General features: G+C 41.5%; 1 protein-coding gene across 4 annotated transcripts in view; it reads right to left on the bottom strand.

The window, feature by feature from the left end:
- The window catches only part of LOC147454266 (CBL-interacting protein kinase 32-like), a 79,832-nt gene extending 65,922 nt beyond the window's left edge, over positions 1 to 13,910 (bottom strand). Inside the window, exons 1-8 of one of the 4 annotated variants that reach the window (XM_086516300.1) lie at positions 13,656 to 13,910; positions 11,347 to 11,409; positions 11,178 to 11,249; positions 10,945 to 11,052; positions 10,230 to 10,310; positions 10,096 to 10,149; positions 9,504 to 9,629; positions 9,304 to 9,393 (exon numbers count right to left, since the gene is read on the bottom strand). In XM_086516300.1, the coding sequence (XP_086372426.1) occupies positions 9,304 to 9,393; positions 9,504 to 9,629; positions 10,096 to 10,149; positions 10,230 to 10,310; positions 10,945 to 11,052; positions 11,178 to 11,249; positions 11,347 to 11,409; positions 13,656 to 13,844 (783 nt within the window). In that variant the 5' untranslated portion in view covers positions 13,845 to 13,910. Of the gene's footprint in view, positions 1 to 9,303; positions 9,394 to 9,503; positions 9,630 to 10,095; positions 10,150 to 10,229; positions 10,311 to 10,944; positions 11,053 to 11,177; positions 11,250 to 11,346; positions 11,410 to 13,650 lie in introns of all 4 variants that reach the window. The other 3 variants (XM_086516301.1, XM_086516299.1, XM_086516302.1) reach the window with 3 other exon arrangements.
- Positions 13,911 to 22,595: the final 8,685 nt, after the last annotated feature.

Below are 22,595 nucleotides of genomic sequence, written 5' to 3'. Positions count from 1 at the left end.
GATCAAGTCACAAAGATCTTCATGAACACCGCCTTTGGAGCATTGTTGATGTTGGCGAGCCTCCTGATTAAGTTAACGAATACCAGCACGAGGCCTCAGATGCTAGCAAAAGGTGATGAGATGGTTCCTCATAATTAAAGGAGCAAATGCCACACTTGAATTTAATAACTCCACCGTTGATGATTTATAAACTAATAATGCAAATTAGGACGCGTGTATGCCGACTTTGCTTATTAGAAATTACTAAATGCAAGTTGCAAATCTAAACACTAATCACAAGATACCTAAAGAAAGATACTAATGCAATAGATTATATGTAATCAATGAAGGTACTCAATGATGATCTAATAGAGGGATTTATGGGCCTAGGTATAAAACCGTCTGCTCTAATACCACATGTAGAGAATTGCAACTACGGCGGAAACGTTAACGAGCCATTCATGGTGCAATTATTAGAAAATTAATTACAAGAGATTAGAGAGAGATTAACGCTAATGGAGATAGCAAATCATGAGTAGATTAATAATGATGCAAATGTGTACAACGTGGGCTAGAATAGTGGGTAATGAGTGGATGCAGAAGTCGGATACAAATGGTGGATACAAAACATGCAGCAAAAGCTTCTTTTATAAAGTTGGAAGAGAGTCTTCAAAAGATCTAAGACATGATGTCAAACTGTAGACTTCCACTTTAGCGAGCGTTCTCACGTGTGGTGGCGCGCTTGTGTCACACACCCCAACACAACGTGTTGAGCAATCACATCTAGATCTATCCCAGATCTTACGGATGTCTCGATTGACTAATTCTTATTTCTATCATGTCCATCTCATCTGGAATCACAAGACCGAAATGCTGCAATCATTTCGTCTTTCAAAAATGCACTCAAACACTACTCACATGAGAGCACGTGTAAATCAGATTCATTTCAAGAATTCCCATTTTGAAGTACTTCTTTCATAAAGTCATACAACAGAATACTGTCAGCCCATCAGTATCCCTAAAATCCAAAGAAAAATCAGTGACTTTATTCCATCTACGTAGCCTGTGACAAAGGAGCGGAGTAAATCCCCTCTTGTGCAGTCCCGTCTGCACCAAATTCAACCCTACTGATCTGTGGGATCTCTCGAAATAGTCGAAGCTAGACCAAAAGCCTCAAGGTAAAGTTCCAGTATCTAAGGAGTATCTGTCAGGTCCTCCTCCTCCACCCACTTCGCATCCAATGCCGGATAGTTCTTGAATTTAACTAAGAACCGCAGTACCACTTTACCTTTCACTTTCCTTTCCTTGTGAGCCAGTATCGATTCAAGAACGAGAATCTCCTCGCTCTCTTCTACTTCAGGTTGCTCCTCAGGCTCTCTGTCGACTGGCACCTCACCCTTGAAAGGTTTCAAGAGATTCACATGAAAAGCATTGTGAATCTTCCAAGTATCGGGCAGCTTCAGTTTGAAGGATACATCATTTATGTTCTCTTGAAGGACCATAATATCGCATACTTAGCTTTGGAAAAAGCTGCTCCTTTCCCTTTCGTTTCCTCAAGCGTGCCTTCTCAAACCGTAAGCACCCAATCATATTCCTTCAGCAGCAAGTCACGTCGATGTTTATCGGCTGCCTACTTATGTCGTGCTTAAGACTTCTCAAGAGCCTCATGAACCTTGGCAAAAGCAATGTCCAGATCTCTCGTATATTGATCCGCTTCAAAAATCTGATCTTTAGTGCTTAGAAATGGAGGAACCTTCTTAGGACCCTCGATTACTTCAAATGGTGCCTTCCCCATCGATGAATGAACTGTGTTGTTGTAGGCAAACTCCACCAAGGACAAGTACTTTTCCCATTGAGTCTTTTACTCCAAAATGTAAGACTTCAATAAATCCAAAACCACGTGACCAATTCAATACTTTCACGGACAACACCCGATGTCGAGCATCCTCGGGCACTGATGATGATGATGATTTGAGTTTTTCACTTCAGTTCATTTTTATTTTGTACCCAGACATTTTCACCAAGACTCTATCAATTTGGTCTCATAGGTCATTTTGGCCTTTTGAAGACTTTAATATAACATTTCATTTCTCTCTCTCTCTCTCTCTCTCTCTCTCTCTCTCTCTCTCTCTCTCTCTCTCTCTCTCTCTCTCTCCACCTTTTGTATTAGCTGGCACATCCATACAGTCCCAGCTTGTAGTAGTTGTATTTTTTGTTTCAGTTCTTTTGATTCCGGACATGGTATCAGATTCACTATGTTGTAACAGCTTGGTCTCATAGGTCATTTTGGCCTTTTGAAGACGTTAATATATCATTTCATTTCTCATTGGTCAGATGCGCACATCATCGCTTCAGCTAGAAATTGAGACTGGCAAATTTATGAGAGTACCAATAGAAGCCAGGATATGCCATTTATGTCATATAGAGCCAGAGAGAGTTACATTGCATTTGTCATTGTCCGGTATACTATGAGATATTCAAAGAGGGCTTTAGACCGTTGGCTAGAGTCATGAGATATCAGGATCAGAGATGCCTCGGGTTGTTTTTGCTAGAGCTACGCAATCACAAGGACAATCTCTTCAAGAGACTAGATAGTGGAAGACATTCACAAAGTGAGATCACTGACTTCTTTAGAGCAAGGACTCAGCAGCCAGATGAGCATGCTTCACAGCAGACTTCACAACCCACTTCTATCAGAGGTATATTAGTGGACAGAGCCACTGAGCTCAGGAGAGCTAGAAGCCCACGTCTACGGGGGCGACCACGACATTGACGAAGGCTCCACCAGAGAATCAAGACTATTCTAGCACGACATGGAAGACGCCCAATAACAGAAGCGGACATTGACAAAGCTCTTCAGCACTGATGCAATACTTTCTCGAACAACGCTCGATGCCGGTCATCCTTGGACATGGATGATGATGATGATGATTTTCATGCTGACGATTTTAGTCTTTTAGTTTTAGTCTTTCACTTTACTTCATTTTATTTTTGTACCCAGACAATGGATTAGATCCACAAGGATTGTATCAGTTTGGTCTCATAGGTCATTTTGCCATTTGGCCTTTTGAAGACGTTTAATATAACATCTCTCTCTCTCTCTCTCTCTCTCTCTCTCTCTCTCTCTCTCTCTCTCTCTCTCTCTCTCTCTCTCTCTCTCTCTCTCTCTGACTCTGAGGTAGCGGCATTGAAGAGAGACGCAATAGCTGGGTCCGGGGTGTGTTAAAATACATGCAAGGCCTTTTAGCTGTTGCTTTAACTCTTGATCGGCTGCCAATTGCGTTGGATTTGCGACGGATGCATTGCAACGGTACCCATAGCTTAAACATGCATGAAAGTTGAACTGTGAGCTGCGTTGACCTGCTCCTTTGTACGCTGACCTGCTCACGTTGATCAACCTTAGTCTTGCAACAGAGAAGGTGTGCACCTGAATCAGCCTGCGCAGCAGAGGGGCTGAAGAGTGCAGAATGCGCACAGCCACAAAGTAGAACAGCGCGAAGGTGAAGGGGAGGCAAGCGAGGCCTGCACACGAAGCAGGGAGAAGTGCAGGAAATTGATGCGCGCAACCCAAGACGCGACAGGCAGAAGCAAGCAGGGGGAAGGAGGAGTGTGAGCGGAAGAAGCAGAAGCGGGGGAAAGGGGAGCACGCAGGAAAGGAGCAGGCACGGGACTACAGCTGAAGATACGCAGCAAGGGAGTTTTCTCTCTGAGGATGGACCAACCAGATGAGATGGATGATACAAGTAGCTTCGTCACCCCACAAAAAATGCAAGCGACTTTCAAGTGGAGGAACCGAGAAAGTATACTCTCGCCAGGTTCTTTACGGGCAGGGAAAACCATCAGAGTCAAGGATGATGTATTAATGGAAAGAATTCAAGTAATGATTAAATCAAAGCTCAGCTTTATGAGAGATGATATTAGGAAAGAGATGTATGTAAATGCGGATAACTATAAGAATTCTATGTATGCAGATATGAGGAAAGAATTGGATGAAGCGATGCTTGGTAAACATGATGAGATGTACGCATCCTTGAAAGGGGAGATGCAGAATTTAGTGCGGGCAGAAGTGAATGTTATGGAATGTATTATGCAGAAAAAATTAGATGAGGCAATTGCAAGCTTTGATGCCTGGAAAACAAATGTGGAAAAGTGCATAAAGGAAAAGGATGCAGTGATTGAAGAGCTTAAAGGGGAGCTTGCAGCTTGCAAGATTATGCCCAAAATGGAGAGGGAAAATCAGCCTTCGATGTTGAAGGAGCTTGAGGAAATTAAGGAGCAAGTGAAAACTTTGCGCAAAGGGGAAGAGCAAAATTCGAAAGCGGCCTCTTCATGGGCGGAGCACCTTTTTAAAACACAAGAGAAGGTTGACGAAGCAGAAAAATGGATTGCGGGTGCAAAGAAAGGGAAGGCCCAGATGCCAGAAGCCGTACAGACTTCTACCATTATCAATATGACCATTGAAGAGGAAGAGAAGAGGAAGAATAGAGCCCTACATGTGAGTATTACAGGTATCAAAGACACTAGAAATGTAGAGGATGAAGTGAAGGAACTCTTGCAACGCATGGGCATCCCGGAACCTACGCATACAGGTGCTTGGAGAGTAGGAAAGAAGGGAATTGATGGAAAGGGAAATGTCAAAGAGAAAGCACTTATTTTGCGATTCCCAACTATGGAATCAAGGAAGGAATTCCTAAAGAAGAGACCAGCACTTAAGAACACAGGGATATTTATGGGGGATGACCTTACTTTGGCGCAAATAACACATATGCAAGAGTTGATGCCAGAGATTAAGGCAGCAAGGAAGAAAGGAAAAATTGCATTTTATAGAGGAGGGAAAGTAGTGGTTTTGGAAAAACGCACAACATGACGGTACGAGACCTATGGGACCACACTCCGGATGGCGGCATGGAATTGTAATGGATCTTATAGGTTGGATGTGAGTGCTTTTGAGGATAGCTTCAGAGATAGAGACATTCTTTTTTACTCAGAAACACATTTGATGTCTGGCAGTTGATGCCACGTGTGACTGGTTATTTATGGGAAACAGCCTGTAGACCAGATGCTAGATCCCAGCACGGGAGCCGGGGTTCAGGAGGTGTAGCTGTCTTATTCAAGGAGGAATTGCAGCCGCTATTACAGATAGTTCGGAGAGATGACCAGGCGAGATACATGTGGGTGAGACTAAGAGCTGAGACGGGCAGATTCTTATATATTGCTATATGTTACTTTCCCCCTAGTACTTCAGTCTATGCCTCACCCAGAGGACAATCTCCTTTCTCTATACTTGACGATGACATATGGGAGTTTTCTAGAGATGGAGATCATTCTCCTGGGAGACTTTAATGCCAGGACGGCCAACTCCCAAACGGTATTCTATGATACCTCAGAGGAGATACTCAGAGAAGTGGAGATTTCGGAGATGGGGCTTGACAAACACTCAACAAATAGGGAGCATACAGAGTATGGGAGATATCTCATGGAGATGACGGCTATGCATGGTTTGGCCATACTTAATGGAATAGAGATTTTTCCTTCTTCTGGGCGATTCACATGCTTTCCGCATAGACATGGGGCTAGTACAGTGGATTATGTCATGACTTCACCGAGCTTCATTTCTAGTATTCCGGATCTTAGTGTGGGATCTAGACCTGTTGGAATAGCAATGGACCATGCTCTTTTGACTTTTTCAGTCTCCTTCCAGTACAGTGCTTCTCAGACACCACAAAGGATTGCACACACACGATATGCTTTTACACCAGAGACCGACTCGGTGTATGTAGAGGAGATTTACAGACGGATGTGGGCAGCCGAGCCAGTTTATACTGTGGAGGAGATTACTACTCTATTGACTGAGATCTTGCATGGGGCAGCAACAGAGGCATACCCACATACTCGACCAGATCAGAGAAGACGTTCTGGGAGCATACCTCAAAATAGTTGGTATGATGATGAGTGCAGAGAGATGAGAGCTCAGATTCAACGCAAGCTTGTACTTGGGGTGATCACATATAAACAGTCTCGGATTGCTCTTCGGCGTCTAGTACAACGAAAGACGCAGGCCTTTTTAGCCCAGTTGGAACGTGATTTGTATCAGCTCTTTTTGAGTCGAGATTCAGGGGAGGCCTGGCGTTTCTTCCATGAGCACTCCCCCCCTCCAGTGATTACTTCTCCCGAAATTTGGGGTCAGTATGCAGCATCATTATATACAATACCGGGGTAACCGCCTCTACCAGACCCCCAAGAGCCATGCCCAGACACCAGTACCTTCTTTACCACTGAGATGGTGAAGAAGGCCATTGACAGGATGAAGACCAGGAGAGCATATGATCATGATGGTTTGGTGGCAGAGCACTTGATACATGCTAGAGATTTATTGTCAGAGGTTCTTGCGCAGTTGTTTAACCGGGTCATGTGTGAGGGACTGCCCAGGTCTTGGAGTTTATCTACTATTGTACCTCTCTTTAGAGCAGGGGATCCCAAGGTACCAGGGAATTACCGTACTATTATGGTAGGGCACACATTAGCACGGTTGTATGCGTCCATCCTGGAGCAGCAACTGAGTAAATGGGCAGAAAATGAGGGCATACGAGCAACAGGACAGGCTGGATTCAAGAGGGGTTTCTCCACCTTGGACCATATTCTTACACTCAGAGCCATTATTGAGGAGGGTAGGGCACATGGGAGACAGATGTATTGTTGCTTTGTGGATTTCCGCAAAGCATTCGACACAGTACCGAGAGCCAGATTGATGCACAAGTTACAGGAGTTGAGAGTGCCCACAGAGATCATTTGGGGGATCATGGCTTTATACGGCTCAATGATTGGCCACGTACGCACTCCTGAGGGGATTTCTGACATTGTGCATTCCACTATTGGTGTGAAGCAAGGGTGTCCTCTGTCCCCTACACTATTTGGTATATATGTAGATGAGGTTTTTGACTACATTGACAGAGAAGGCGACAGAGGTGCTCAGCTAGCAGGGACATGGATCCCTTTGTTACTATATGCTCATGATATTGTGTTGATATCAGAGTCACCACAGGGCATGCAGAGACAGTTGGATGCATTACACAGCTTTGCGGAGGATAGTAGATTGTCTGTGAACCTTGGTAAAACCAAAGTTATGGTGTTTAACACTACTCCGCAGTGGGTCAGGAGATCAGCACCTACACTCGTATATGGTCAGGACATTGTGGAATACACAGATGCATATACATATCTTGGGGTGGTATTCTCGGGACCGAGGTTTGCTCTGAGGAGAGCAGCAGAGACAAGACTATCTAGAGCATATGCAACACTGGGAGGGCTAGAGAGGATGTGTTCGCAGGTTCAGTTTCAGGAACCACGAACAAAGCTATGGCTCTTTAATACTTTGGTTACTTCAGCTATGCTTTATGGGGTACAGGTGTGGGGACCATCTGTGGATCATGACAGGTGGAGGAACATGGAGAGGCCCTTGGTATCTATGATTTCTCGGATGATTAGAGCCAAGTCCTCCGTACCACATGCGATTATTCGAGCGGAGCTAGCAACCCCTCCTATAGAGATTGAGGCTATTACCAAATCAGTGTCCTTTTTGCACAGCCTATGGGATACACGTGGAGGCAGATACGCTAGATTGGCTCTGGAGTCTTCTAGACAGTTAGCAACGCAGGGAGACACTTCATGTTGGTATGCGCAGATGACCTCTTGGTTTCAGAGGCATGGTTTCAACCTAGATAGACTGCCTCCTTTTCAGTATTCCCTGGATGCACCTTCACTACCAGTCACACGGACGGAGATCACTAGACTTATTCGTCAGGATCTTATACAGTTGGACACCAGGAGGACATGGGTAGAGCCAGTGCAGGAGTTGGGCACGAAGATGGCTTTCTACAAGGAGCATCTTCTCCAACTCTCGGGAGATGGGTTTGTGATTCGTCCGAGCTACATGGACACTCATCTGTCTCATAGTTTGCGATGCGCTATAGGTCAGATTCGCACATCCTCGCACCATTTGGAGATTGAGACGGACAGATTCACAAGGATACCACCAGAGAGCAGGATATGTAAATTATGCGGTACAGAGCCAGAGACAGAGTTACATTACATATGCCACTGCACTGTGTATTATGAGATACGAGGGCGCTTCCATTGCTTATTCAGGGAGGGCTTTGGACCCCTAGATAGAGTCATGAAGTATGAGGATCAGAGATGCCTTAGCTTATATCTACTTGAGCTACAACGGCATAGGGATAGTCTGTTGAGGAAACATGGGACACGACAGTCACAGAAACCGATCACAGATTTCTTTGGATCGGGAAAGCCAGGAGAGCAGCCACCAGCGCAGAGTTGTGCCCGCGTGCATACCAGAGGCACCCTCACTCACAGGGCGATTGAGCTTGGGAGATCAAGGCGACCACGACCGAGACACAGGAGCACACTCCATCGACGGAGACTTCAGCAGAGGATCAGGGACATCCTAGCACGACATCCGGAGTGTCATTGAGAACTTACTCTACACTTCATTTTCACTGTCACTACTCACTTCTCATTTTTATTTTTTGCATTCAGTACCTTTGTACTTTTGTATTCAGACATTGTACTAGTTTCACCACTTTGTATCAGCTGGTCTCATAGGTCATTTTGGCCTTTTGAAGACGTTAATATATCATATCATATCATATCTCTCTCTCTCTCTCTCTCTCTCTCTCTCTCTCTCTCTCTCTCTCTCTCTCTCTCTCTCTCTCTCTCTCTCTCTCTCTCTCGTATAGAATTGGCTATCTCACATTGCCCGTCTATCTATGGGTGGAATGAGGACGAGAACTACAACCGCGTGCCAATGTTCTCCTAGATTTCCCTCCAAAACAAACTAGTGAATCGAGAGTCTCTGTCCGAGACTGTGGACTCAAGCATGCCATGTAACCAAAAAAATTGTGAAACAAACAGTCTCGCCAAATGATCAGGCTTAACCGTCTTCTTTACCAGAATGAAGTGGGCATGCTTACTGGATCTGTCGATGATTGTCCAAATGCCATCATGCCCACTTTGAGTCTTGGGAAGATCAAAAATAAAATCCATGGCAATGCTTTCCCAAGGACAAGAGGGTAAGGCTAAAGGCTATAGAAGTCCTGGTGCCTTATGCCTGTCAAACTTGACCTTTTGGCATACTAAGCAACTGCGAACAAACTCGTCCACATCCGTAATAAAATTGACAATGTTCGACCCAAAAAAAAGTATGTGCGTGTGTGTATGAGAGAAGAAGAAGAAGAGAATTTTATCGTGTGTATGAGAGAGAAGAAGAAGAAGAAGAAGAAGGAGAGAGAGAGAGAGAGAGAGAGATACAAGTCTGGGGTTTGGGTTTAATATTCGAGAAATAAGTTTGCAGGCTTCCAAAGAAAACCAGGGCGGGTATTTCAGTTCAGCTCTGTGTATCTGTAATCAAGAGAGAGAAATCGTTACTAAACCGCAAGACCATTTTCGTTTCACATTTTTTGTCATTTGTTGTGATGCTAAGGAATTAAGTTCTGTCACAGATGGCTCACCTTCCTGTAAAGATGCATGAGATTTGAATCATCAAAAGGCAAGTACCCTGCCATCAAGACGAACAAGATAACACCACAAGACCATACATCTGCTCTGGCACCATCGTAGCCTTTGTGCACAATGACCTGCAAAATATGATACCAATTTTATCACAATCACACAAGCCTATGGAGAAAATTTATGAAAGTTTGAGATCAAAATTCTCATTGCCCAGTTCACTAGATTTTGAAGTGTAGATTAGTATGTGCCACAGCTGTTTTGAGCAGATGAGTGTGTGTGCGCGCACACACACACGCTGTGTGTGTTTCTGCATGGAACTGTGCAATCAAGGAACAATGCTTGGAAGTCCAAAGGTAGACGAGTATGAAGTTTAACCAGCGGTAAAGTACGTGGAAAAGAAATGGAACATCATAAAAATGAAAACACTACAAAAAGGTGGTGATTGGAACAAGCAACCAAGGCAAAATACATGCAAGAAGAGGATCAACTATGCCTAAACACTAAAGAAGAATTATCTAAGGTGAGGCATGCTGAAATTTCACAATGGCATAGAGGAACAAAGACGAAAAAAGCAAGCATGCAAAACTTTACCTCAGGAGCAACATAGTTTGGTGTGCCACATGTTGTGTGAAAAAGTCCATCTTCCTATAAAACCAGAGAAGTTCTTGTGAGAAACTGGAACACCTGACTGTCTCAGGAAAAACAGTAATCAAAGCAAATCATACCCCTCGCTGTTCAGCAAGTGCACTAAGCCCAAAATCAGATATCTTCAAGTTCCCACGACTATCCAAAAGCAGATTTTCTGGCTGTCAAAACGATCACCAGATGGACAATGAACACAAGAACCCTCATGCCACTAACCACACCAAGCTCTTCAAAATATGAGGACATAGAAGACACGGGACAGCAAACAAAAGATAAGATGTCTCCTGAAAAGAGCCCCTTTGTGAAAATTGTGCCTTGCATGAAGCTTACACACCCCTCGTTTGGTGGACGGCGTTTTTTTTTAGGACTTAACACTATTATGCCCACTACACTGAAGATAATGCTTCTCAAAAGATGGTACTGAAGAACAGAAAGGACCAATAGCTTAAGATAATAGCATACTTTATTATTCTTTATCTGGCCCTAATACTTGCAAAAGAAACCAATATCTCAAGCAGCATACTTATGTATGGTGTTGGGCTTCAAAGTAGCAACTCATTGGGTGTATCCTGCTCAATCTCGAAGATAATCCATCTTCATGTGAGACATGCTTGCGCCGGTTGCTATGATCAAGTTTCACAAGCTAGCTGCACACCACATATTGATGCATGCTCAAATATTATTAAACTTACACAGTAAGGAAGTAAGGAAGGACCCACTAGGGCTATCACTTCAATGTCCAAATGCTACTTATCAAAACCACGACGACAGCAGTATCAAGTTCCAAATTAGAACCTTCAAATCTCGATGATAGATGCCCCGACTATGGCAGAAATCCACTGCATGTATGAGCTGCTGAAAGTACCTTCTAGCTCTTTCCTCCTTAAGCCTCCCTTTGCGTGCCTACTTTTCACACAAAGCACCACCATTTGCACCAGTATGGAATTAATCAGAAACCAATCCCGAAGAAAAGAAAGCAATGCAAGCTTCATTTAAACGCATTGAACTAATGGTAAGCACTGACTCACAATCTTGTCAAATAACTCTCCACCTGCTACATATTCGAGCACAAAGTAGATTTTTGACTTGCTCGCCATAACCTGAAACAATGGAGCTCAAAGATCCACTAACTGGAAGAACTCCTCATTGACCATCAATCTTCAAGATCATGCACCATGCCTGCATAATCACTCCTACCTCATACAATTGAATCACATTTGGATGCTTCACAAGCTTCATTGTTGAGATCTCTGTCTTGATCTGGTTATCAAACAATGTCAAATAAGCAGCCTTGTAACGATGAAACTATGGTGCTTATCTTTCATAAGTCTATTTGAACAACTCACTGAGTCTAGTCAATGAAAAATTGAGTAAGTTACTAGGTAGTACAACTTGCTTACCTATTATTTCAAGAAACTCAATACATTCCAACTTTTTGATAGCTACTCATGACTCATGTTATGCAGAACCCCAATGATGATTCTTGTGCTTAGTCGAGTCATTTTTTCTTATTATTACATTTCAACATGGTGAATAATTTTCACAAGGCGACTCAAAATTCCAGTTTTTTTTGAAGGGGGTAGTGGTTGAATCTGCTAGTCTCGGGAAATGTAGACTAAGAGAGTGATTAGCAAGTCCAAATTACTCTTGTCATGGTTTAAACTACCTGTTGCATTTGATGCGCAATGCACGTGCAACCTCATCACAAAAAGTTTTGCCCAGAAAAATTTCAAATCAAAACATGAAGCAAACATTGGCCTATAAATTTGCCCTACAAACTCAATTTTTTTTGAATTTAGTGTTTCGGTTTGGCATTTTGGTTGGTACTCGTATATAGTGAAACAACTCAGGGTGAAATCGGTTTGGCATTTTGGTTGGTACTCGTATATAGTGAAACAACTCAGGGTGAAATCGGTTTGGCATTTTGGTTGGTACTCGTACACATGGCAGTTTTCTTTCCACAACCTTTTCTTGCAGAGCTTTTACACTTGTTTTTTGGGCTCAAGGGCATGCATGGCCTTAGTGCACATTGAAACTCAGATTGTGGTGAGTGGTCTCACCCAGCAGTTTTTAAACCCGATTGATCAGTAATAAAGAAATATTTCAAGGGGCACCTGATTTGGGGGCTACTACTCTCTAAAGAGGAAGTACACACCTCTCCTGTCAACTCAAGTGTTAAACGTGAAGCTTTCTTTATATAGTTTTAGTTATGTTGGGGTAAAGGCGGTGTGCCTCTTACCCCGACCGGATGCACCAGAGGCATCCGGCTGCCCATCATTTGTACACACACCTTATTCTTTACTAGATAGAAGAATAAGGGGCTCTCACATATTGTGGTGAGCTGCTCCACCCACATCCTGTGTCTCCTACTTCTCTTTCTCCCCGCACACGCACCACATTCGTGTACCCTTCAACTGGTATCAGAGCGCATAGCAATGGCGGGGAGCATGGTGGCGTTCTAATACACCTTCAAAAGCAGGGGTAGCAAATGCCCATCTCTAGAGACCTCTGCTGAAGTACGAACCAGTCCAATCACCCCTTTCTTTCTCAGAATTATTGACATAATAAATAATAGAAGGTAAACAAACACGATGCACCTGATACACCTGGTTTCTTGGAGTACTCTTCATTGCTCATTCAAAAGCAGGAGCAAATTCATATCTTTACCTATACTGGCGAGCAAAAAAGGATTAACCACTACTTGAAATCAGCAGCCAAGACCAGCCAGAAACTACGAGGTTACATTGGTAGGAGATAGCAAAATATTTTATGATATGAAGTCATTTCAGCTTTCCAAAATTCAAATAATCTTGGACAGACTTTTGAATCGTATTCAGGATGTACGATTTTACACGTTTACATTGACAAAGGATTTCTGTGACAGTTCTCTGTGAGAGCCTAGGCGTCCCAACTAGGTCTATGGAATATTGGAATTTGTTCATTACATTCCATTTGGTTCCTTACAGTGCATACAAATCAATGATGTTCTGTGCTCTTGTTGCATCCCTTGTTTTCCTATATTTCTAAATGAAATCCAAGAAGAGTCAGGATTTACCTTTGAAGGAAAGTGCAAGTTGCAGACTAGACAATAAAACCATCAGCAAAACATGTACAATTTTGACATACGACACCCCCAATGCATCATCAGTGCCCAGTAGTGGGTGTAGAATAGGTATCAATATACGCTCCCACACATGCACACACTACAGAAGAGCACACATTAACACAAGGGTCTTAGTAGTGAGTTTCTGTGACATGGCTCTACAGATGGCGAAAATTGATCAAAGTCACAGGACAAGCCTCAAGCACGCCATCAGAGGACAAAAATGGCTCTCTCGATACTCAAAACACACAAGATGTTCCCTGGGGTTAAAGCATGTGCCCTGGAAAGCAGACCAGTTGTAACTCAAATTAGAAGCTCTCTCTCTCTCTCTCTCTCTCTCTCTCTCTCTCTCTCTCAGACACACACACACACACACACACACACACACACACACGTACATAACCTGGTGAACCAGCTTGTGCTTGAAGACGGTGTCCTTGTCGATGACCTTGATGGCAACGCTCTGTCCGGTTTCGACGTTGCGGGCATACTTGACTTTCGCAAATGTACCTTCACCCAAAACTCTTCCAAGCTCGTACTTCCCCACTCTCGTGCGCAGGTTATCGCTCCTCTCTGCTTCGAACCTCGGCATCTCGCTCTCTCTCAATTCAAAGTCGCTCCCTCCATTTTAAAAAGCTCTCGGAAAGATGGTTTGCATGATCGTTATTTAACGTGATTCTGTAAATAAGGTGCTCTACAGGATTGCATTGACCACATGTACACTACACTCGTTTTATTAGCCGGAATCTGCTCCATAGTGACGAGGCCACCCACCCTCGTCATATATGGCACGGCTCTGACCAGGGGGGATCTGGGGCCCAAATTTGGGGGCGCGAGACGGCTTTAATCTTTGCCGTCGAATCACGTAGTGAACTAAGGGGTGAACTCGGGGGGAAAATGGCGCCTCAAGTTCACTCCTAGTTCACCCGGTCCATGTTGGCATGGCACATGATTATATCCTAGTTTAGGCACCCTTAGTTCACCCACCCCTAGCTTACCCGCCACTAGTTCACCCTTAGTTCACCCCCAATTCACCCACCCCTAGTTCACTGCGTGATCCGACGGCGGCCGAGATTAAAGCAGCCTCGCATCCCCAAATTTGGGCCCTAGATCCCCTCTAGCCCAGAGTCGTGCCATATAGTGACGAGGGCCCCCCACCCTTGTGCACGCCCTATCCAAAAAATGAAAGCAAGTTTCGAACTCACGCGGGCCTCACTGATCTAACCAAGTCACCTAGTTTCGTTGTCTACAATACAACGCATCTTTTTTTTAAAACCAATCGCTTCCCAAGCTGCCAAGATGGGCATCTATCTCCCCTCACCTATCGTCCCCTCCATGGCTCACACAACGCTTGGCCTCGACCTGTCTACTTGTCTTCCGCTACCCAGCACGTTCTCTTTTCCACTTTTCTTTTTTTCTCTACAATCTTCAGAGCAGTATCTTGCGAGATTCTACTTATGTACCCTTTTCCAAAATGTGTAATATATCTTACAGACTCTTCTTTGGTTTTATTGCTGGAATCATCGCAGATTCCCATTGCTCCAAGAGGAGCTCTAAAAGCTAAGAAGCACACCTAGAACCAATTCCAGAGCTCGAACACAAGCAGGTGGTCAGGGCTCCATTAGTGAAGCTTGTGTAGCCACTATGCTCCCTTTGAATTTTGCTCACTAAATCTTCTTTTTGTAATTAGAAAAAGCAAATTGCAGCCCTTCGTGCTCTTGCTACCATCGTCTTTGCTCCTATTGTGGCCGTTGTTTCTTGTTGTGCCTGACTTCGTTGTCCAGTGCTCCTGCACTTGCTCCCAGCCAGCGCCACCTGCATCTCCTTGCCCGCTACCTTATTCATCTTTCCCAAAGGCATCTACTTAAGATTATGCTTATTAACCCTTTTTTAAAATGTGTCACACATACTCACTTCATTACTAATTGTGTCTCAAAAGAGGACATTTTTGTCTTCTTGCAGGGGGGAAAGGCTATAATGATGTATAGCACTTTTGCTAATAAATAAGAGGAACATAATGGCATTTTTACGTAAACAAAATAATTACTATGGTTGATAAAGGATTGGTTTACTAACCCAATTATCACTCAAATTTTTATTTTATTTTTTTGCCATACTCACAATTGTGTGTGGTAGAGTTGTATTATTGCAAGAAAGAGCCGGTTGAAAATCTATGATTTATTAAAAATAACTTTCTGAGTCGACATTGAAAAGTCAAGGCTGACCCAAAAAAAGTTATGTTTAATAAATCATACATTTTCAAGTGACGTAGGTTGTGACAATTTTTGAGATTTGTGTAGTTCAAGGATTAAGCTCAATCCAGTGCTCGAAAAAAACTTTTTTCCAAAAACTTGGCAAACCTACATGTGTGAAACAACAGAGGTAAATTGACAAAATTTGAAGGTTTTCTTACCTTCAAATAAAAAATTTAGAGGTAAATTTTAAAATTTGTAGGTGGGACTACACTAAACCTAGGTTTTTTTCGAGCACTGGAACTTAAGCTGTCTTGTGAAAAGGTGGTGATGTGGTGTAGAATTGCATAAGAATTTGAGAATGTTGAGCAAAGTATTTGGGAAAGTATATTTCCTAGACAACTAGGTTTCCTCCTTGCCAATATGCAACTAGAAACACAAGTAGAATTTTCTAAATTTGAAGGACTTTTGAACCATTTTTGTATATTTTACAAGTTTTTCTTTCCTTTACCTTGGTTTTGGTTTGCAACAGGCTAATTTTGATTTTCAATTGGCTCAAGGCTAAGCTAAGGCAAACCTTTCCCGAACACGGGAACTTGAGCGCCTTATGAATTCCCCACAAGACAAAAGTTCATGATTCACACGTAGGATCCAATGTCGTATTAATACATAATCAAAGACTACATAGTGCATACCCCTATCCATTCGTCTTCACTAGCATTATTGCATATGAAAACGTGTCTCTTGATTTGCCTTTGCAATTCTTTACTCTATAGATTCTTCAATTGAGACCACTAATTGTTGGAAAAGTGTAAAGCACAAAAATTTTAAATCTCTTATTTTGTTTGCTAGTGTACATTTATTCTTCATTTGTAGTGTTCTTCTTTCTTCCATTTGTAACTAGGATTTTATTTTTATTTATTTTTTGTTCAAAGTCATGGTTTATATCTTATTGTAAATTTAGCATGCGTAGTAGTAATTTTGAAGCAAAGATTAATATGGGCTTTGCAATCAAGCCTATCCAGCATCACACGTGTTTGTGCTTTACACAAAAGAACATTGTGAGCAGTAAGCAACATGATTTATCATATAATTGCCAACCAAAAAGAAGTATGTCTCACCTTCATAATCAGCTCACCTATAAAGAATCAGAATGTTTCTGAGTTGTTTGTTCAATAGACTTTTTGTTTGTCTTTAGCATAGTGACCCACTTATATGAAAAAATTAGTAGCAAATTTGGTTCAATAGACCATTTGTTTGTCTTTAGCATAGTGACCCACTTATATAAACAAGGGGAGGAGGCACAGAGGCCTTCTAAGTTAAGGGAAGGATGAGATTTATGGAAGTAAGTTTAACTTTTTTCCTACAATGACATGGATTTTTTATTATATTATCCATTATACATACATAATCAGAATAAGGTGAAAGGTGCACATTGCACATTATCATTTATTAAAAAATACACCTAATGGATAATAAATAAATATATTCACTACTACTTACATAGTGAAAGACACTTTAAAGAGAAGAAAACATAAAGGAAAACTAAGCAAAGAAAAACATAAATGTAGCAATGTGCAATAGACCATCTCTCTTTATATTAAAAAAAAATAGACCATCTCTCTTTATATAAACAAAAAAAAGCCTTTTGACTTTCCACTTCCATGGCTCTTTTCATTTCCTAAACTCACCCTTCACTTATTTCCTTTTGATGTTTTGAAAGACTTTTTAATTGAGGTTGGGGAGAGCTAGTCATTTGAAACCAAAATAAAATTAAAAATAAAATAAAAACATAGATTATATTTTTATTATACATACATAATCACGAATGGTTTATATATTAGAAAAGGCTCCACTTAAATAATAAGGTGAAAGGTGCACATTACACATTATTATTTGAAAACAAAACAAAATTATAAAGAAATAAAATAAAAATAAAAAACACATCAAAAAACTAAAACAAAAGAATTTTTTAATGCTTTCATAAAAAAAGATAAATTTAATAAGCATAAAAATTTTAAAAATAATTCAATGAAATTAATATTTGTTAAGTCCTTAAATGAAAAAAAAATCAAAATATTTTAAAAAAGTATTGAATCAATACTTCACATTGTGGATCAAACTCCTATGAATACAGTCTTTAATCTTTTGTTCTCTAAGCCTTTTTCTTTTTCAACATGCCTATTTCCAAACAAATGAATGCATCTTTGGAAAATAGCATTTGAAAGGACATGAGAGAAAGACTCTCAAGCTCTTTTGAGGGACACATGTCAAACAACTAGAATTGAACTACCTTCGCACATATGGATAGTAAGGCCTTTAGCATGCCAAAAAGATTGGCAACAAAATAGATTATACTCAAGACGTTGGCTATATAGATTTCATACATTATCTGGCAGAAGGGTTTTTCACGGTCCAGTTTAACGACCTCTCGATAGTAACCAAAGTCATGGCCAAAAGCTCACTTTTCATCAACAAATCGCCAATTTGTGTACTCCAATGAGTCCATTCTTTGAAACTCCAAACACTTTAAAGGACTTATGCCCGATATGGATGGAGTTTTTCAATCTTACACTATGGCTACAGGATAATTCAAAAGACCTGGTCAACACGCTGGGACATTCGGAAGCCCCATCCAAAAAACATGGTTGTAAATATGGGAACCAACATGAAAATAATTTCACTTAAATTTGGAACTTTTTTTGGAGCATGTTTTAAATGAAACAATTTTGCAAGAGCTTGCCCAGGTAACCATACCAATAGAATAGATCATAAGAGAGGAGAGAAGGCCCCAGAAGAACCCACTCAGGCTAATATGGAAGTTGAAAAATCCTCTCATGGGGTAAGTGTCCAACCAGAGAAGGACAAAAAAATTTACGACAACCAAACTTCAGAACTAAATACAAAGTCATAAGAGCATCAAGCCAAGGAAAGCAAAGCCTCTAATATTGGCCAAAAGGCCACCCCAAGCTTTTGATTCACATCTCAACCCATAGAATGCACCGGGGAATGCACAAGCTCCAATAATTCAAAAGATTGTCCTCATGCTCCCCTTTAAAAGGGAGGATGATGGGTGATAGAAATTCTTCAACATATCATAGAAGTACTTTAAATCACAAGCATGGGTCGCCAGACAACAAAAGGAGAATCCACCATACAAAACAAAGGCTCCAATTTAGTATGATAATCTATTCAAAGTGCTTTGAAATGCAAATCCCGATGAGCCTAGTGTTGGAATCAGGGTTGTAGGTAAACACTCACAGCTTGGCGAAGGCAAAGGAAGCTCAAGGAACACAAGAGAGAGTATATTACTTAGCGTGCAATGGAAAGATAGATAGCCGTAGAGTGATGGGCGTACAATGCACAGGGAAAAAACCTCCTAGTGAGGGAAAAAATGCCCTGATGGTTCTAAGTGTGTTCACACACATCGCTACCACATGTATATGGTAACGAGAGCTTAGGGAAGTGACGTGCCATGTGAGGACATGATCAGTCCACAAAGGGGAGTAAGCCCAAAGCTTTGCAGAAGGCTTTGAACTGCTCACGAGACTGCATACATAAATAAGGCAGCCACCAGCAGTTTGGTAAAGAGAAACATCGGCAAGATCACCAACATAATAAAGACTCAATTTCAAACTTGTTTCCATGGGAGTGGAAATAGGTTTGAAATCCTCAAGTCCAAACTTACATAGCAATGTTTCTAGGTAACTTGTCTGACAAAAGGCAATACCACCATCACACTACTTAAACTGTATGCCCAAGTAATGATGCAATAGGCCCAAATCTTTCATCTTGAAAGTAGCATTCAAATCAGCCTTAAATTCAACAATATGTCTCTCATTTAGTCCAATGATCAACAAATCATCCACGTAGAGAACGACAATGAGAAGTACATCACCCTCACGCTTTACATACAATGTGCTTTTTGTTGGACTATTACGAAAGCCTCTTTTGACCAAATGAGTGTCAGTCTTCTCATACCAAGCACGAGGAGATTTCTTCAACCCATACAAAGCTTTCTTACATTTGCACACTTTATCCTCTTGTCCTTTCTTGACAAAATCGCGAGGTTGCGTTACATAAACATCCTCAAATATGTCACCATTTAAGAAAGCAGTAACAATGTCTGACTGATGTACATCCCAATCAAAATGAGCTACCAATGCACATAGAAAATGCATAGTAGTCATATGAAAAGTGGGAGAACAATCGCATGCATTTTTTATGTGTGTAACCCTTTGCGTCAAGTCGAGCTTTATATTGATCAATCTCACCATCCAGCTCGTGTTTTAACTTGTAAACCCACTTCACCCCAATGGCCTTTTTGCCATGAGCCAAATCACATAAAGTCCATGTGTCATTTTCTATAAGTGCATCATATTCTGATTGCATGATGGCAGCCATCCAATTCTTTGAATTCTATACTTCATCAAAAGACAGAGGTTCCTCAACATCACATACATTAGACATAGCCAAAGCATAACAATCTCATGCATAAGATGCATGGAAAAAACCTGAACGAGTACGAGTAGACAAAGGTGCATCCAATTTACTATCACGCAAAGTATGCACCAGCCATTTAGGCATACCTCTAGCCTACTCATTCTCAACCCTTTCCTCATCAAGTACATCATGTACATCTGCATCAACAATATACTAATTTGTAACATTTCAAAAAATCCCATAGGTTGTACATTTGCCTCATTGGAATTTACATTCAAACTTCCACCACTGAAAAGAGGCAACAAAGTGTCATAAATGTCTTGTGAGATTACATTGCTATCTCTAGTACATGACAACAAGGGCTGAACATAATCTTCCACAAACACAACATCCAGTGAAACCAAGATACGCTTTGTTTGCGGATGATACAAGCTATAACCTTTGCTTTTAGCACTATAACCAACAAAAATACATTTGATAGCCTTATCATCCAATTTTTTGCGCTGCATTTGTGGCACCAAAGCATATACCAAACATCCAAAAACATGCATGTGCTCAATAGAAGTCTTTCTATCATGCCATGCTTCATATGGATTCATAGACTGCAAAGATTTTGTAGGACACCTATTAAGTACATAAGTGGCACACATAATAGCCTCAAGCCAAAACAAATGCAACAAATCTTGACTTTTGACCATACATTGTGCCATTTCTGTAAGTGACCTATTTCTCCTCTAAGCAACACCATTTTGTTGAGGCATACAAGGTAGTGTTTATTGGTGTTTTATCCTATGACTAGCCAAAAATGCATTAAATTCATGAGACATATAGTTCCCCCCTCGATCTGAATAGAGGGTGCCCATAGTACATTTTGAGACATTTGCAACCATAGCCAAAAATTATTTGAAGCACATAAACACTTCGAACTTAGCTTTAAGTAGATATACCCATGCATGCCTAGAGTAATCATCAATGAAAGTCACAAAGTACATGTAATTGCCCAAGGACGGAGTTTGCATAGGCCCACAAACATCACTATGCACAAGCTGCAACCTGCATGTGGCCCTAACTAAATCATCCTTTGAAAACTTAGAACACTGCATCTTACCCAAAATATAGCCTTCACCAACATGTTTGACAGGTGCTTCATGAGGCAGCAAGAAGCAACTATATCAGATTTCTACAAATGCAGCAAACTGACAAAATTCAGATGCCCAAAATGTGCATGCCAAAGTTTTGCATCTGAAATAGCCTTAGAATCCACAACATCATTTGCAAAATTCTTCCCACACTTGTCATACAAAGTGAGCTTATACAACCCACGACAAAAATGTTGATGCAACAATGTCATCACCAAAACTAAGATCGTGAACTGTACATTTGTCATCCACAAATTTCACAACAAGACCAAGTCTAGCAAGTACATATACAGACAAAAGGTTCTTCTTGATCCAAAGTACATAAAGTGTGAAAGGGCAGTGGTAATGCGTGTGCTAGTCTCCACCCAACCGTGCTATCTTATAGCCTCCCCCTAGCGTACACATTGTCCGTTCGTGCAGGTGGCCTTGCCCATAGGACCCATGTCCTTAAATTACCCCCCCCCTTGAGAATCATTTTCGTCCTAAAAAACGAGCGTACGAAAACATTTTTTAAGTGCGGAGACATTCTCCCATGTAGAACCTTCTTCAGGTCTATCTAGCCATTTTACCAATACCTGTCGTCTGACATGATGTATGGTGCGAAGCTCATGAGAATCCAAAATCTTTTCGGGATCATGAGAAATGCTTTGCGGTTCGATAAGGTCAACTAACACACCTGTGTCAATGACATTATCATTCTGTCCTAGCTGTTTTCGTAAATGGCTAACATGAAAAATAGGACGAACTCGTGAGTGCTCTGGGAGAGCTAACTTATAGGCCACTTGACCTATACGTTTGAGAATGGTAAACGGTCCACAATAGCGTGGTGAAAGTTTAGCAACTTTTCTCGTCTTCAGACTTTCTGAATGCTCCGGAACTTTGAGAAAAACCTTGTCTCCTTCTTTAAAAGTAGCAAGACGACGATGCTCATGTGCGTACTTCTTATATCGATCTTGAGCTTGCTTAACATTCTGTCGAGCAACTCAAAGCATGTCAAAATGGTCTTGGAGAAAATCCTTTGCTTGTTGTATCTTCTCCTTAGCCAACCCCACCGTAACAGGTGATCTAGGTTGAAATCCATATAAAAGCATAAATGGACTAAACCCTGTTGTCACATGCTTTGAACTATTATAAGCAAATTCCAATGTAGGTAAGTAGTCTTCCCAATTGGTTTGCTTCTTGCTAACGTACGCTCGTAGCATATCCTCTAGCACTTGATTAACTCTTTCGGTTTGACCATCTGTTTCTGGATGATCAGACGTACTTAGATTAAGTTTAGTTTCCAACTTTTGGAACACAGCTCTTCAGAAGTGATTATCGAACTTTTGATCTCTGTCACTAATGATACTAGCTGGAAGACCGTAGAGTTTATATATATGCTCTACAAATAGCCGTGCTAATTCCGATGTCTTAACCGTAGTCTTAGTGGGAATGAATCGACCCATCTTTGTGAGACGGTCTACAATTACCCAAATGGCATCATGGCCACGATTTGTAGTAGGTAGTCCTACTATAAAATCCATAGAGATGCTCTCCCACTCACCTTGTGGAATCTCTACAGGATGTAAA

This window comes from Adiantum capillus-veneris, chromosome 7 (assembly GCF_014529385.1).
Source record: "Adiantum capillus-veneris isolate H3 chromosome 7, ASM1452938v2, whole genome shotgun sequence".
NCBI lineage: Eukaryota > Viridiplantae > Streptophyta > Polypodiopsida > Polypodiales > Pteridaceae > Adiantum > Adiantum capillus-veneris.
This window is presented reverse-complemented; position numbering and strand designations above follow the sequence as displayed.